Source organism: Pipistrellus kuhlii, unplaced genomic scaffold (genome assembly GCF_014108245.1).
Source record: "Pipistrellus kuhlii isolate mPipKuh1 unplaced genomic scaffold, mPipKuh1.p scaffold_m20_p_17, whole genome shotgun sequence".
In the NCBI taxonomy this organism is placed as follows: domain Eukaryota; kingdom Metazoa; phylum Chordata; class Mammalia; order Chiroptera; family Vespertilionidae; genus Pipistrellus; species Pipistrellus kuhlii.
This window is the reverse complement of record NW_023425482.1, coordinates 19,224,962-19,241,304: the sequence shown is the minus strand read 5'-3', so window position 1 is coordinate 19,241,304 and position 16,343 is coordinate 19,224,962. Positions and strand designations below refer to the sequence as shown.

The window sequence follows — 16,343 nt, the reverse complement described above, 5'->3', positions numbered from 1 at the left end:
TTGAGCCATGGACCACTCTTTGGGTAGCACCATTTTAAAGGATTGTGTTGGGAGAATCTGTGCCTCTTGCTGAATATGGTTTAGTTTTTTTATTTTTACTTATAAGCCTAGTTAATAACCAATAGTATATGTTCCTGACTTCCTCCTCCTCCTCCTCCTCTCACAGCGAAAGCCTTATTTCCAAAGATTCTACTATTGTCAGGGCTGGCCCAGGAGATGTTCTCACTCTCCTGTACATATGTGTTCATGTGTGTTAATGGTTATTGTGTCCACCTTTGTATCCTTTGCACCTGGCATAGTGCGTGGCTTCTAGAGAGATGGAGTTGGAAGTGTTTGCTGAACGACCTGATTTCATCCTCAGTAGCCCTTAAAAAATATTTTTTGGAGGGGGACAGGGAATAGAAGAAGAAAGAATAATTAGAACAACAACAAACAAACACCCAGGTTTAATCATTGGTGCTATTCATGTACCTTGTATGTATTTTTTCTTGATCATTAATAGCAGCTAGTATGTGTTAAGGTTTCCAGTGCGTTGGAGAATGCTAAGTGTCATATGTGGGTCACTTCATGCAGTCTTCACAGCACTCTAAGTGGTAGCCACTTTTGTCTTCATTTTGCAAATCAGGGAACCTTAAGCCATTTGCCCGAGACCACATATATCCACACACACACATCTACCAAAATTTGATAATCTCATGGTGTATGCTTTTAAATTTTATTTGTTTATTGTACAATATCTTAAACATGCAGGTAAGAATGGACAGCACTTTAGATTTAATCAAAACCAGCATATTTATGTAATTTAAAAATAATTTTAATTATCTTATTTTTTTTTAAGAGTGACTATTTTCCTCCATTGCCAGATATGTAAAATCTTGTAATTGCAAAATGTTAAAAAATTTTTTTTAACTTTATATTGAATTTATTAGGGTGACATTGGTTAATGATATTATACTAAAGGCCCAGTGCACGAAATTTGTGCACTGGTGGGGAGGGGGTCCCTCAGCCCAGCCTGTGCCCTCTTGTAGTCTGGGCGCCCTCGGGGATATCTCACTGCAGCTTGCTTCCCTCGAGGAGCGGGCCTAAGCTAGCAGTCGGACATCCTTAGCACTGCTGCAGAGGCGGGAGAGGCTCACCAGCCATGAGCCCGGTTTCTGGCTGAGCAGCACTCCCCCTGTGGGAGCTCCTGCATAGAGCACCTGCCCCCTGGTGGTCAGTGTGCATCATAGCAACTAGTCATTCCCCCTTTCGGTCTATTTGGATATTAGCCTTTTATTATGTAGGATAGGTTTCAAGTGTACATCATCTATATATTGTATTGTGTTCACCTCCCCAACATCAACCATTTCCATCACCATTTCCCTCCTATTTTCTCTTCTACTTCCCTAACCCTTTTTCCCTCTGGTGATCACCACATTGGTTGTCTGTGACTATGAGGTTTTTCTGTTGTTGTTTTGTTTAGTCCCTTTGTCTTTTTCACCTAGCCCCGCAAGCTCTCGCCCTTCCTCTGACAACTGCCAGTTTGTTCTCTAGGAGTCTGTTTCTATTTTGTTAGTTTATTTTGTTCATTAGATTCCACATATGAGTGAAATCATATGGTACTTGTCTTTCTCTGATGGGCTTATTTCTAACTTCATAATGTTCTCCAGCTCTATCCGTGCTGTTGCAAAGGGTAAGATTCTCTTCTTTTTTTGTAGCTGAGTAGTATTCCTTTGTATAAATATACCACAGCTTTTTTATCCACCCATCTACTGATGGGCACTTGAACTGCACTGCAGTGAACAAAGGGGTGCACATATTCTTTTGAGTTAGTATTTCGAGTTTCTCCAGATCTATTCCCAGAAGTGGAATTGCTGGGTCATAAAATAATATTTTTTATATATACTATTTCCAGGAATTTTCTTGCCTGTCTGTGAAAGTATATATTTCAATGTTGCCAACTTCCATTGGAGAGCTTTGGAGACTTTGCCAAGGCAAAGGAAAAAAAAAGGTGGGGGGAATAGTTGAAGAAAAGGAAGAAACAAAATAGAATTAATTCAGAAGCCTTGGTAGCTACTACTGTGCTTAAAGGGCATAAAGTCTAGTTGTTGATAGTTTGAAAAACGGGTTAGTATGTTAAGATTGAAAGGAAAGCCCAGTATTTCAAGAAAGGTTCTCGGGGGAAGGACCGAGTTTAACACATTTCCTGCGCATTTAGCAAAGGACCTACCGAAGCAGTGAAAACACTGGGCAGGAAATGTGTTCTGTGGCACAGAGATTTCTGACCCATAAAACAGTCTGCAATGTCCCTACAGAGGAAATAAATCTCATGGCTCACCCCGGAAGTGACCAGAGCGTGGGGAGTAGGATTTGGTTCAGAGTCTTGTATTATAGGGGCATAAAGTAAGAAAATACGAATCCCATTAGTTCTTGCCTGTGGGGAATTGAGCTCCTACATAGGAGGCTTTAAGAATACTTGAATACTCTCGATGCATTTCCTGAAGTTTGGTTTTTGTCTAAGTAACCAGCCAAGCATCTTTTGAGGGTGCAAAGGGGTTTTGGCTCTTGGTTTTGACTTTATTTTCTAACAGAATATTTTTTGAATGAGGGCCAAGTTTACTAATATACACAGCTGAATAAAGGGCAGTTAAAATCCACAGGAGCAGAGATCATTTAGGTTTAAAAAGTATCTAAGATTAATTAATAAAAAAGTATCTAAGCAAATTAATAAATAATGTAAGTTAACAATGTTCTCGGGAAGATGTGACTTTTTTCAAATTATAAGAGAAAGTTTATTTAGAAAGTTACAGATGTAGCAGAAGGGCCCTTGGAGCTTAGAGAGAAAGGTAGAGGTACCACGCCTGGGAGGAAGAGGATGGGGAAGGGAAAGGCGCCCGAGGACTCCCTATAGCACCGGTTGCCACCCGGTGGTCCGCGAGGTCTGAAAGGCTGGTGACCGCTGCCCTAGAGAAATAGCTGCCCACAGATAGCATTTCTGATACGTAAATTTGTAAGGGCCATTTAAAGGGAATGTCTCTAATGTGGACATGCAACCCTCACCCAGCTTTTATCCTTTCCCAACTTACAGAAATCCTACACTTAGTGAAACAGTCTGTTCAAAAATAGCAGAATCTGATCAAGAAGTGTATTGGTCAGGATCATTGAATATACATTGTAATGGCAGGTCACTGAGAATTCATTTCTTGAACACCTTTTAGGAAAGAAACCTTCCACAAGAAAATGTGGTTCAGGTGACCAGATGGTTTCCTTTCAGGAAAACATAGGAGAGAAATGATTGCAAGTCATCCCAATAATGGGATTGAGATCTTTATCCTTTACCCTTTTATTTCTTATTTATATACTCTTATTGATTTCAGAGAGGAAAGGAGAGGGCGAGAGAGATAGAAACATCAATGATGGAGAGAGAATTATTGGTTGGCTGCCTCCTGTATGCCCCCCCACTGGAGATGGAGCCCAGAGCCAGGGCATGTATCCTGACCGGGGATCAAACCTGGTTCATAGGTCAATGCTCGACCATTGAGCCACACTGGCCTGGCAGCCTTTACCCTTTGAATGCTGCTGCTGCTGCTGCTGCTGCTGCTGCTGCTGAGGAAATTGGGGCATGTACATGAAAGATACACAGCTGAATAAAGGACAGTTAAAATCCACAGGAGCAGAGATCATTTAGGTTTAAAAAAGTATCTAAGATTAATTGAAACTGGAGGCTACTTTTAGGTACTTTCGGATACAAAGACCCTGTGTAGTCTTGTGGTCCAACGGAACGTTACCCATTGAAGGCCAAGGAGCAATGTGTTGGGAAGGGACCTGAATCACGCTTGACGCTTTGAACACTATTTCTGACAGCGTCAGAGAAAACTGTTCAGTGGGAGAGGATATGACCCACGTGACCAGGATGCAGGATTGAGACCCACAGGTCGGTTGATTGAAAAGCCTTTTAATCTCAGTGGGAAGAAGATGCTTAGAAGGGACAGAAACCTAACCCCTGACAGGGATGTGCTGATGAAAGGTTGCTGCCAGTATCGCTTTCTTGGCACGGGGAGACCAAACCAAGACAGTCGGAAGGCTTGATCTATGTGGGTCTGCAGTTACTGAGGAGAAATGAGAATCAGGAGGCTCGTTTGATTGACAATGGACTTAACCGACCGTGCCGCATGAATGAGGGGAAGAGATTCATACGAATTCTGAGGAGCCATGCAGGTAAGGGAGGAGTTGAGAGTTCTCGAAGAAAAGCAGCTAAGCCAGGTCATGGATCAGGGAGGACCCACATGGACATTTAATCTGAGCAGGAGTCCAGTTTTAAAAGGGAAAAAAAATGTAGCTATCAAAAAGGAAATGGAAGAAAGGCCTTATTTCTCTGGTAACTATTTTTCTCGCTAAGCCAGTTGAGAGGGTTCATAGAAGGACACTGAGATTTGCTGGACAATAACAGTCCCTGAAAGAGAGACTTTGATTTCTAGGATCAGTTGGGATCAAAGATGGGGCGGACAGATCCAGTCTAGGCTCGGAAAGAGCTGCTGTAAATCTTGACTGTAAGCAAAGAGGATTCACACTGATTTCCTTTCTGGCAGTCTGTGGGAACTCTGCTGTGCCAATTAAGGGCATTTACTTCACAGGATTTCAAGTAGCATGCCATTTTCAAATTAAGGTATTAGCCAGAATGCAATAAAACCAAAGTTTTCTCCTTGCCTCAAATGAAATAGAAAAGAAGTCAAAAGTAGAGCCTACTTATTCGATGAAAGTTGTCACAAAAGAATTGTTGGAATAAAGAAAGAGCCTTCTAGTCCCTTTTATCTCCAATTGCCACAATAAATATCGGGTCTTTACAAAAGGGCTGTAGCCCCATCCACACATTATGGACAGTTTTCCAGATAGCGACCACAAAATGAGGAAACTAATTTTGTTGGTGCTTTTGTGCCACAAAATTGCCAGGGTAGGGGAAGAGAGAGCTAATGTCTTAGGAAATTCGGAGGTGTTCTCAGCATGTTAAGTGTATCAGAAGCAAACATGTGAAAGGGTGTTTCCGGCCATTGCCCCCAGGAGCTTCCCTAGTTCAGTATTTACCCTCCAGCCTAGTATCTTCCTCAAGACTTTCCTCATTTCCAAACTCAGATGAATAAGGAGGGTATCAGATTTGCTCCTCAATCACAGCGTGTGAGGGGTTTGGAGAGTTGGCGTGAAGCCACAGTGTGTTATCCGCCTGCCGTTCCTACCCAAAGGTTTTAGATCTTCACAGGTGGAACATCAGCCTCTTGAGCTGGCCATGCTTGTTACTCTTTTGTCTTTGTTCTTTGCAGCCTCTCGATTCTCTCATCATTGATGTTTCTGTCTCTCCCTCTTCCTTCCTCTCTGAAATCAATTAAATATACATATATATATATGATTCTCTATAACTGAATCCTATATTCTAAAAGAAATGTGATCGTGAATATATATGATGTTAGGAGAACAGTGTTAATCAGATAAGAGTTATCCATAAATAAGCTCTAGGAGAGGTCTGTGAACCCCAGAAATTGTATACAGAGTTTTTGGTTGGTGAGTGCATTTTGGGAGGAAAGAATCTTCAGCTTTCATCACTTTCCTAAATGGATTTTTTAAATCTCAAAATGGACAAGAAAGATTGATTTAGAAAACTCCATGGGATGTAGGTTCATATGGGTCATTGAGGGGCGTTTGGAGCTCTAGGTGGTGTGCCCTGGAACTGTGAGTGCGCAGAGGGGGCTGTTCTGATTTTCTCAGGAAGCACTCCGGGGACTGCATGACGGCGTGGGGCTGGTCTGACCACTGGTTGATTTGCATGCCATCCTTGATGTTTCCTCTCAAATTAGCCACATCAGTGGTGAAGGACTCCCTTTCACATGGAATTTATGCCTTTCAGCTGTGCATCTCATGCTCCCCTTGACTTTATTTTTCAGATGGGAACAGCGAGAGTTGCCCAACGGCCGCGTCTATTATGTTGACCACAATACCAAGACCACCACCTGGGAGCGTCCTCTTCCTCCAGGGTAAGGCCTGGGCCAACAAGCCCTGAAACTCTAGCGCTGGCACCAAGAATCACCCAGTAGCTTCTCCACCACTGACTGCTGTAGCCTCCTGTTTATTTGCCCCACTTTCTTCTATGCTCTCTCTTTTCCCTCCTTCCATGGTCTTCCCCTTCTATATTTCCCCCCCCTCTCCTCTCATGCATTATATTGGCCATGACCGATGGCCCTGGGCTTTAGTATGTGGTATTCAGAGCTACCATGGCTGTTGGATCTTGGAGGAAGGAGGGCTGAGTTGGCCTCCTGAACCACTGCTGCCTCCGTGCCCTCAGTCTTTTCACCTCCAGAAATATCCTATCAGGGCCAGGTTTTCAGTTTGTTTCCACAGAGGTAACAAAGTTCAGGGTTCCTTGATTGCTTTCCCTACTCACTTACCTTAACTCTGACCTCCTTACAACATCCTGGGATTTTTAGAGCATCTCTGAGAAAATGGCGCATAGGGAGGCCACGCTAGAAAGAGCAGCAGTGCCCCTCACTGCTCCCTGCGCCCAGCCAGCCCCCGAAGACAGTGTGCTTCTTGTTCAGCTGGGCTTTGTGAGAATGTGGCTCAAGTTCTCCAAAACCAGAGAATGAGGGAGGCTTCCAAGCGAGAGAAGACTATCCAAGTTCAAGGAGAAGAGATTTGGTTCCCTCTCTGCCAGGGACAGAAAGTTCTTTCCACACGTGTCTCCTGATCCTGAGAGCTTTCACAAGGGAATATATTCTGCCCTCAGGAAAGCATCACCCCCAGTAAAGCAGCCTCGAAGGGCTCCTGCATAAAACATGAACGCTTCTCCCTCCTCAGCTTGCAGGGAGAGGCTGTCAGAAGCGCAGAGCCCCTTGTCTTGTTTGGTTCCGCTCTCAGGGTTTGGCCAGGTAAATACCACTCGCCTTGTGGTCCTACAAATTTCCATTGACTGGCAGCTCTCAGTTTGTGATCCGATAGAATGCTTCTATTTTCCTCAACCTTTTGGAAGTGAAATTCATAATCCGTCACCCTTAGTCTTCGCTGTGTTTACTTTTCTGTTTTTTTTTTTTTTTTTTTTTTTTGTGTGTGTGTGTAATATGTTTTTATTGATTTTAGAAAGAAGGGGAGAGAGAAAGAGAGATAGAAACATCAATGTTGAGAGAGAGAGTTATTGATCGGCTGCCTCCTGCATGCCTCTTGCTGGGGATGGAGCTCTCAGCTCAGGCATGTGCCCTTGACTGGAATCGAACCTGGGACCCTTCAGTCCAAAAGCCCACACTCTTTCCACTGAGCCAAACCGGCTGTTTTCTACTTTGACTTTAAGTCCAGTGAAGTGACTGAAGTGAAACATTGACTTCTTTGGGAAAAAAGTAAAAGTTTTATTATGGAAATTATATTACTATGGAAATTTTCAAATATGCACAAAGCAGAGAGAATCCCCGCGTATTCAACACTTAGCTTCAATAATTACCAACTGATAGCCAGTCTTGCATCATCTAAACCAGGGTTTGGCAAACTGTGGGCTTGTGACAAAATCCAGCCCTCCATTTGTTTTTGCAAACAAAGTTTTATTGGAACACAGCCACACTCATTTGTTTACTTACCACCTATGGCTGCTTTTGTGCTCAACAGCAGAGTTGAGTAATTGTGACAGAGTAATTGTCCATATTTTATATATGTTTCTAAAAAAAAAGTTCTCATTTAAAATAAAACTACCAGATTGTTAATAGTATTTCCTTGCTATCAGTCAGTAGTCAAATTTCTCCAATTGTGTCACAAATTGATCATTGCCTTTTATCAGAATGCGTTGCACACTTGTTCTTTGTGTATTTAACAGCACATCTGTATAAAAGCAGTGGTAACTCGGTACGTATGCTGGTAGTGCCTCTTAACTTCTCAAGTCTATAGTTATATAGGCCTTCACCTGGTGAACTTTTGGATGGAATCTGAATGAAGATATTTAATGATATCTTCAAAGGATGGCTGAGATTTTACTCTTGTTTAAGGATTGAGGTGGGATACTAGATCCAGCTTTCTTATTTTCAGGATAGTTTTAATGTTTTATTGGGAGATGGCTCAGCTCCACACCCACACAGCCTATATTAGTTCTTCCTGAGTTTTAGGCCCAGACCTTTGGGTCTCTGGCACTTACCGTATTTTTTGGACCATAAGACGCTCCGGACCATAAGACGCACCAGTTTTTAGAGAAGGGAAATGAAGAAAAAAAGATTCTGAAACAAATAGTGTCCTAAAATATTTTATGTGCATTAAAACCCAACATCACAGTCATAAACACATGTAATCAACCCTGTAAAGCACATGTGTCAAACACAAGGCCCGCGGGCCAAATCCGTCCCGCCAGGCCTTGCAATGTGGCCCGCACCGCGCTGTCATCACTGCACTCCGCTGCGTTTCCATCACAATGACAGTTTATGACTGTTCAGTAAACCATTCGGCCCACGATTTAGGCTGGATTTTAGATTTTGGCCCCTTCTCTGATTGAGTTCGACACCCCTACTGTAAAGTAAACAGCAGCATTTAGAACCATTTTAGAGTTGGGCAAGCACACAGAGACCACACAGAGCCGGGCAAGTAAAAAAACTTTTTTTTTAAAGTATATGTGTAGGCTATATTTGGACCATAAGACGCAGGGACTTTTCCCCCCCCACTTCTGGGGGGAAAAAAGTGCGTCTTATGGTCCGAAAAATACGGTACTTCCGCTGTGTAACAGGGAACCCAGAGAGAACAGAATGCTTAGGCTTTCATTGCTAGTGAATGGGAGACGTTCCACCCCAGAGAAGCATTATCGTGGTGAAAGCAATCTCGAAACTACAGATTATCCCAGCAGACCTGATCACCGAGGAGTGAGACTGAGCCAAAGGGTTCACTTTATCACGGCCACCCCTCTCTCTCAGACCCACGAGACACTTGTATGACGGAGAGTAATTCTATCCAGCGCCTGGTAACTAAGGATGCATGTGTCCATTTGCTCTTTAGGAACTCTTAGGTGGTACTCAGCTCCAGCGGTGAGGAGGGGTCATCATAGACCATGGTGTTGGGGAGGCCTCATAGATGCAGGTGGGTTTAGCCTGGTTTTGCAGGAAAGGCTGGAAGTGGACTTAAATAAGAAGAAGGCAGTCTAGGTCAGGGGAACGGTGTGAGTGTAAAAGGTGTGGTTAAGGAACGATGCATGGAACAGTTTTGTTGCAGTGGAAGGTTTGTGTAAAACGAAGATGCTCAGAGTATGTCCAAGGCTTATAGGTTTGGTGGAAATGCCCCCGAGAACCAAAGAGGGAGAGGAGACTCGGCCTCCAGCCACTGCTCTGTGATGGTGATTTGGGCATAAGGTTTCACTGGAAATCAAGGGTGAGATCATGCTGCTTGGGAGTTTGAAATTCACCAGTGCAGGAGACTTCTACTTAGACATGGGGATTGAATGTGTGTTTATTTCTGTTCCTTCCCGAAAACTCACAAAAATGGCAATAAAGATATAAACCGTCAATGATAAAGGAATGGAAGAGGAGAAACAGCATCTGGGAGATATTAATCAGAATTGAGTTGCTGAGAGATAAGTGGCAGAGCTGAGGAAGCTGAAATCCAAGCCTACAGTGTGGGCTGGCCACCAGGAAGTCAGCTGATTTGCTCTATGGAGCCTTGGAAAGCCTCAGCTAGGGAAGATGTGTGTGTGTATGTGTGTGCGTGTGCATGTTTTCCCTGCAAGTACAAGAAAAAGATTCCTAGGTTGTCAAGAACCATCCCAAGATCCATTCTATTGGAATTTCGGAATGCCAAGAGAATATCTCAAAAGCTTCCAGAGCAAATAGAGTACCTATCAAAGATCAGGAATTAAGAATGCCATCCTTCTTCTCAACAACTATGGAGTATGATCCTCAAAATTCTGGTGAAAAATGATTTCTGTCTAGAAATCAATTTTCAGCCATTTTACACTGAAGTGTGAGAGTGAAATAAAGGCTTCTTCATACAGGCAGAATTTCAAATGCTTAATTTTGGTGCACCCTTTCTCAAAAGCTACTCATGATTTATTCCATCAGATAAGAGGAAACCAAGAAAGAAGTTATGAGATGCAGGGCACAGGAGACTCAATTCAGAGGCCAAAAGAGGTTCCCAAGAGGAAGGTGAAGGAAGATGACTTAGGACAGTGGTCGGCAAATTCATTAGTCAACAGAGCCAAATATCAACAGTACAGCAATTGAAATTTCTTTTGAGAGCCAAATTTTTTAAACTTAGACTTCTTCTAATGCCACTTCTTCAAAATAGACTGGCCTATTCCATGGCATTTTGTGGAAGAGCCACACTCAAGGGGCCAAAGAGCCGCATGTGGCTTGTGAGCCGCAGTTTGCCGACCACAGACTTAGCACAATAATGGAGAGCAGGCCTGGAGGACGTCTGCCCACGTTGCATGAAGGATTCTGGGAGAGACGTGGCTAAGAGTTAAATGATCCCTAGAGGCCACCTGCCCTGTCAGAATCTGGGGGAGAATTAGTGTTAGTTTCTTTTAAAACAGGCAGTTCTTAATTCCAGAGGGGGAAAAAGTTGTATATGCAAGGAAATGTATTTATAGTATTCTATAGTATTCTATAAAGTCATTGTATAAACTCTGAATATTGAATTAGTGATTTTCTATTTGGGAGGACGATGCAAAAGAGGGCTTTGTGTGTATTGTGGGGGTGGTGGGTAGAATACAATAACTAAATCCTTAAATTTATAGTGGAAAGTCCATAAGTTATGTCTAGATGGCAGAAGGCCAGAAATCATGGAATGAGCTCGTTGTTTGGAAGTGTGCATGTAAGTAGTAGAAGAAGCAGATGTAAGTAATAGAAGATGTAGTCAGGAGTTGAAAGTAGTTGCTTTTGAGGAGCGGGAGTCAGCAATGGGGAGAGGTAGGGCAGGAGACACGGGTTTTGTGTGTGTCCCCTATAGTACTTTTTGTTTTTTTAAACTATGTATATATGATTTCGTTGATAAAAAATAAAATAAGCCTGGTCATTGTGGCTTAGCGGTTGAGGTCGACCCATGAACCTTTAGGTCACGGTTCGATTCCTGATCAGGGCACCTGAAGAGATTGCACAAAAGTCATCTTGGAGTGTAACCCTGAATGTTGGGAAGATACCAGCCTAAAGCATGATAATCATTTGAGTGAGGTAAGAATTCAGAGAGGATGAAATGTGAAGGTAATCAGGGAACAAAGTCCAACAGTTTAGAATTATACAACACAATCTATATTGGGTTCTCTTTGCAGAGGACTAGTCCTATTTTATTCAGTGATATTTCTTATCTTTAAATTTATTTTTTTTAATATTTTTAATCTTTAACCACTTTCCTTTCCTCCCCTCCTTCCTACTTAGAATGGAAAGTTTCAACCATACATCAAATTTGAGAGAATAATACAGTGAGTCCCTTGTAATCCTCACCTGGTTCCGACAATTAATAACATTTTATTTCATCTGACCTCCCAGGAGAGGGGCCAATGAATTTTAAAGCACATCCCAGACATCATATCTTGTGATCCATGAACATGTGACATGTGTTTCTAACAGATGGGGTGTTTTCTCAAATAACCAAAATACCATTATCCCACCCAACAAAAATTAACACTATTTCCTTCTTTCATGTCATACCCAGTTTGCATGTCATTTTTCCTAGTTGTCTTAAACGTGTTTTTATATTTGATTTGTTTGAATCAGATCCAGATTTAAGATCAAAACATTGCTTTTGGCTGGTTTGTCTCCTAAGTCTCTTTTAACCTATAAGTTATCCTACTCTTCCTTTTTCTTTCTTTTCTTTTCTTTCTTCTTTTTTAGACCTTTTATTTGTTGAAGATCATGGACATTTGTCTTGTAGAGTTTCTCATGTTCTGGATGTGGCTAATTGTGACCTTGTGGTGGTGTGTAACATGCTTCTGTATCCCTTATCTTTCCTGTAAACTGGTACCGTAGTTAGATATGGAGGCTTGATTAGGTTCAAATTCACCTTTAAAACTGAAGTATAATTCCCATACAATAAGATATACAGATCTCGGATGTGCTGTTTGTAGAGTTTTGACAAATCCATACGCTGGTGTAGCCTATACCCCACCAAAATAAAAAACATTTCCATCACCCCATACAGGTACATCCCTCTCTTACTTTCTTTTGCTCACCTCGCCCTTGTGTATGTGGAAATGAAATGAAACCTGTCAAGCATGGCCGAGGTTTTTACCACCTATTCTAGCCCTGCCTTGCCCATGGGAGTTTTAGGACCAACTTTGGAAAGGTTGTTACTAACCAAAAATAATGTGGAGAGTCTTGCTGCCATTTTCACCAACATTCCTATCACCATGCAACATGTCTTCACTGGCACCTTGTATCAGGGTAATTTCAGATGCCAATAAAAAAAAAAAAAATGTGGGATCCAAATAGGCTTCAATGATGAAGAGAATTTATTGGCTCATATAACAAAATTTGAGATGTAGCCCTGGTTTCAAGTGAAGCCTGAACTAGTAGCTCAACAATATCACCAAAGAGCTGGATTTCCCCCACTTTTCTGCTCTGCCATCCACTGGGCCAACTTCACGTTGTTTGGGTTCAAGATGGCAGCTCCCAGACTGCATGCTTTCTCGGTCATATCCTGCAAGGAAGAAAGACCGCTTTTTCCATAATTCCTAGCAAAATTATCAAGATGCAGCAATTGACCATTGGTTTAGTAAATAGTTCAACTCCTGGGTTGGGAGTAGAGTCATCGTCCCAAAACCATATACATCGCCTGAGTGGGAATCAGGAGCTAGTGGTAAGGAGGGATTGGTTGCTAAGGATGCAACCACACATTTTCTCTATAATCATCTAAGCCTCAGAAGCCTCTGTGATCGGGGCCTGCCTGGCTGTGCTTCCCACGAGCAGCCAAGCTCTTGTGCCAGACACCACCCTCCACCCTCCTTTGGTCCCTTCTAGTCAACCATCTGAGATTTTGCCAGAATTTGAAGGTAGGGGTAGGGTGGTCACTGTATTCACGCTGAGCTTCATGTTTCCAGCTGGGAGAAACGCACAGACCCCCGAGGCAGATTTTACTACGTGGATCACAACACTCGGACCACCACCTGGCAGCGGCCCACAGCCGAGTATGTGCGCAACTATGAGCAGTGGCAGTCACAGCGGAATCAGCTCCAGGGCGCCATGCAGCACTTCAGCCAAAGATTCCTCTACCAGGTGAGAGGGCAGGAATTGCAGCTTCGCCTGGTCTCCACTGACCTGTTGGGTGAGCAGGGAAAATGTCAGTGCCCTGACCCTGAGATTTTACTCAACACAGTGAAATTCCTCAAACTCTCGTGTTTCTAACTTAGTAACTCGATGCTCAGCCTCTGTGTCAAAGGACTCAATGTGTCTGAAGCTGAATTCACCATCTTTCTTTCAACATGGGATTTCTCTCCTGGCCCTCCCATCCAAGTCCATTTACCCGGCCTTAGAGCCTGGTCAGCTGTGACTTCTATATCTCACCTTTCAAATCAAAGCGACCACCAAGATACTTCTCTTCCCATTGCTACTGTGTTTCTTTAGGTCTTAATTATCATTCAGATGCTCAAGGATGAAAGGGCCTTTAAAGTTCATCTAGATCAGTGTTTACCAAACTTTTGACAAATGTGTACCTCCTCTATAATTTTCGTAACGCTGAGTACCCCTCATACTCATGAGAACATAGGAATTAGGCGCAGCTAATCACGATGCAGTGCATATTCCCACCAAACTCCGGTGCAACGCGTACCCCCACCAAACTCTTCCTGTACTCCTGGGGGTACGCGTACCACACTTTGGGAAACACTGATCTAGATCATGGGTTGGCAAGCTGTGGCCTGTGGGCCAAACTGACCCTTGCCTGATTTTGTAAATAAAGTTTTATTGGCACACTAGAGGCCCGGTACACAAAATTCGTGCATTCGGTGGGTTTTTTCAGCTCGACCTGCACCCTCTTGCAGTTCGGGAGCCCTCGAGGGATGTCCACAGGGAGTGGGCCTAAGCTGTCAGTCAGACATCCTCAGCGCTGCCACGGAGGCGGGCTTATCTGCCTCTCATTGTAGCAGCATCTTTCTGGGGCTGCAGAGGAAGAATTTTGACTTGGAGGGTCTCCTAGAAGTAAAAACTAAGCCCTATATTTTTTTTTTCTAAGTACTTGAATACGGTTTTCTCAGCTTGGTTCGGGATTTAGGAGGGCTCTGCATGGAGGTGATGGTTCCCTTTTCTGCCTGAAACAAGACCCACATTTTCTGGGTCAGCTTTCAATGACTCTCTGTTGATTTCCCTCCCCCTTGGGTTTGGTTTGCCCCTCTTGTTTGCTGTGGTGCCATGTCCTGGTTACGAGTAAGAAGAGTCGCCTTCATGGAGTTATTTTGGGGTTTGGTCTTGGCCCAGGATTTGACGTGGTAGACTCAAGAGCTGATACTGTACCAGCGGCCGCCCCTCCTCCTCTTGCTCCTGTGGGGCTGAAAGTGAGACCTGTTCTTTGCCGCCCCGCAGAGAACACAAAATACAGTTCATGAAGGAAATCAAGGGAACCCCAGATTGCAGACTCCCTCAGTTCCTTCCTGCCATCTGCCTCAACGCACATCTTTTTCGGTCTCTGTTGCTCCCTTATTTCTGACATGTTTTCCTGTCCTAACTGCTCGGTGCCTTTGTTGCACATACTTGTGTTCGGATGTGCACTTTCACTTTACCTTCTGTTCTGGGTTCCCACCGCAGTCCACTGCGGAGGCCCGGCCCGGTTGTGCACCTTGTGTATTGTGACAGGACCCATCTCACATCTACTGCTATTTCTGTGACACAACTTCCTTTGCTCCCCCTTTGGGCCTCTCCTAATAATCTAGTGTCGGTGTGACTGAAGCAAATCTTTCTGTGGCTCCTAATCTGAGGATGCCGCATTGCGTTATCCAGAAACAGACAACCTGGTTCTCACTGTTGTGCAGAGGGCCCCTGGGCTTGAGTTCTCAAACACCTGGGTTTCGTTCTGCACCCACTGGGTGTCACCGTTACAAAAAAAGGGGCCTGCCTTCCACACTGTAACCTTCATGTCCTTTCCAGAGCCTTTCTCGCCCTTGGTTTTATTTGCTAGACATTCTTTATTTCTGAGTTTGTGTCTTAAAATATTACTGGAACTTGGTGCTTATTCCCTGAGAGACTTGAACTCACATGAGCTGTCTGGCTCATGGCCTGTACCTCGGATCTCCCAACGCACGGACACTTCCCAGGAAAATTGTTCAGCAGCGTTCCTTTCTGTTCCTGGTGATAAAGGAAACTGCCTTGTCCCTCCGAGTCGCCTGCGCGTCCTAGGATCGCTCTTCTGGCTGTAATCCCTCCCGGCCCCTTTCTCTGTGCTTTTCTGCTGTGAGCCACCCACCTGCGACCGTGCGTCCTGGGGAGTGTGGTAGAAGAGAAGGGCAGGTGGTCGGCTCCCAGGGGCTCCATTTCACGTGTTCCTGTTTATCAGTGTCTGGTCTCTGTCTCCCTCCCTCCTTCCTTTTCTCTCTTCTGACAAGTGTTGGAGGTGAGACTGGGAGGATGCTGAAGACATTCTTTAAAAACCACTTTAACAAAGGACAGCCAGCATTGTATGAAGCTTGTGACATTAAAAAGTCAAGGATTAAGAAAAGGGCTGATAATGTCTTTTTATTCTCCTCCCTGTGTTTTGTACGCTAGTCAATGTTCATTTTGATGAATAATAGAAACCTGCTTGGTTAAGCTTAAGCAAAAAAGGAATTTATCAAGTGGGAATTAACAGAACAATAAAGAACCAAACTGATAGAAAACCAGGGGTAGGCAGGGCAAAGGGATGATGGTCGGCAAACTCCTTCGTCAACAGAGCCAAATATCAGTAGTACAACGATTGAAATTTCTTTGGTGGGCTAAATTTTTTAAAACTTAAACTTCTTCTAATGCCACTTCTTCAAAATAGACTCGCCCAAGCCATGGTACTTTGTGGAAGAGCCACACTCAAGGGGCCAAAGAGCCTCATGTGGCTCGCGAGCTGCAGTTTGCCGACCACTGGTAGGGCATCACTCATCTATCTGCAGTTAAACACTGTGTGGTCCAATGGGCTGCGGTCTCTACTGTAGCAGTGAGGTGTCTCCAACAGCCCCCATGCTTTCTTTCCAATTCCCTGCAAGTTTGGGTGGAAGCACCTGATTGGCTATTCTTAAGTCATGTGTCTACATGCTAGATGCTGTGTTATTTGCTAGCTGATCAATATCTTTTGTTTGTAGTTCAATGCAGGTCACAGAGACTGTCAGTAAAGACATTTGGTCTGTTGATTTATACGGTTAAGCAAAAGATGCCTCTAAGTCCACTGAAACCCACCCAGTTGGTGCCCATCGGAGC

The 16,343-nt window shown here is 43.7% G+C and overlaps 1 protein-coding gene across 2 annotated transcripts in view; it reads left to right on the top strand.

Annotated features, from left to right (window-relative positions):
- Nucleotides 1-16,343, top strand: part of WWP2 (WW domain containing E3 ubiquitin protein ligase 2) — a 115,633-nt gene that overhangs the window by 83,360 nt on the left and 15,930 nt on the right. For both annotated transcript variants that reach the window (XM_036441337.2, XM_036441338.2), the window contains exons 9-10: nucleotides 5,913-6,002; nucleotides 13,013-13,187. In XM_036441337.2, the coding sequence (XP_036297230.1) occupies nucleotides 5,913-6,002; nucleotides 13,013-13,187 (265 nt within the window). The remainder of the gene's footprint in view (nucleotides 1-5,912; nucleotides 6,003-13,012; nucleotides 13,188-16,343) is intronic.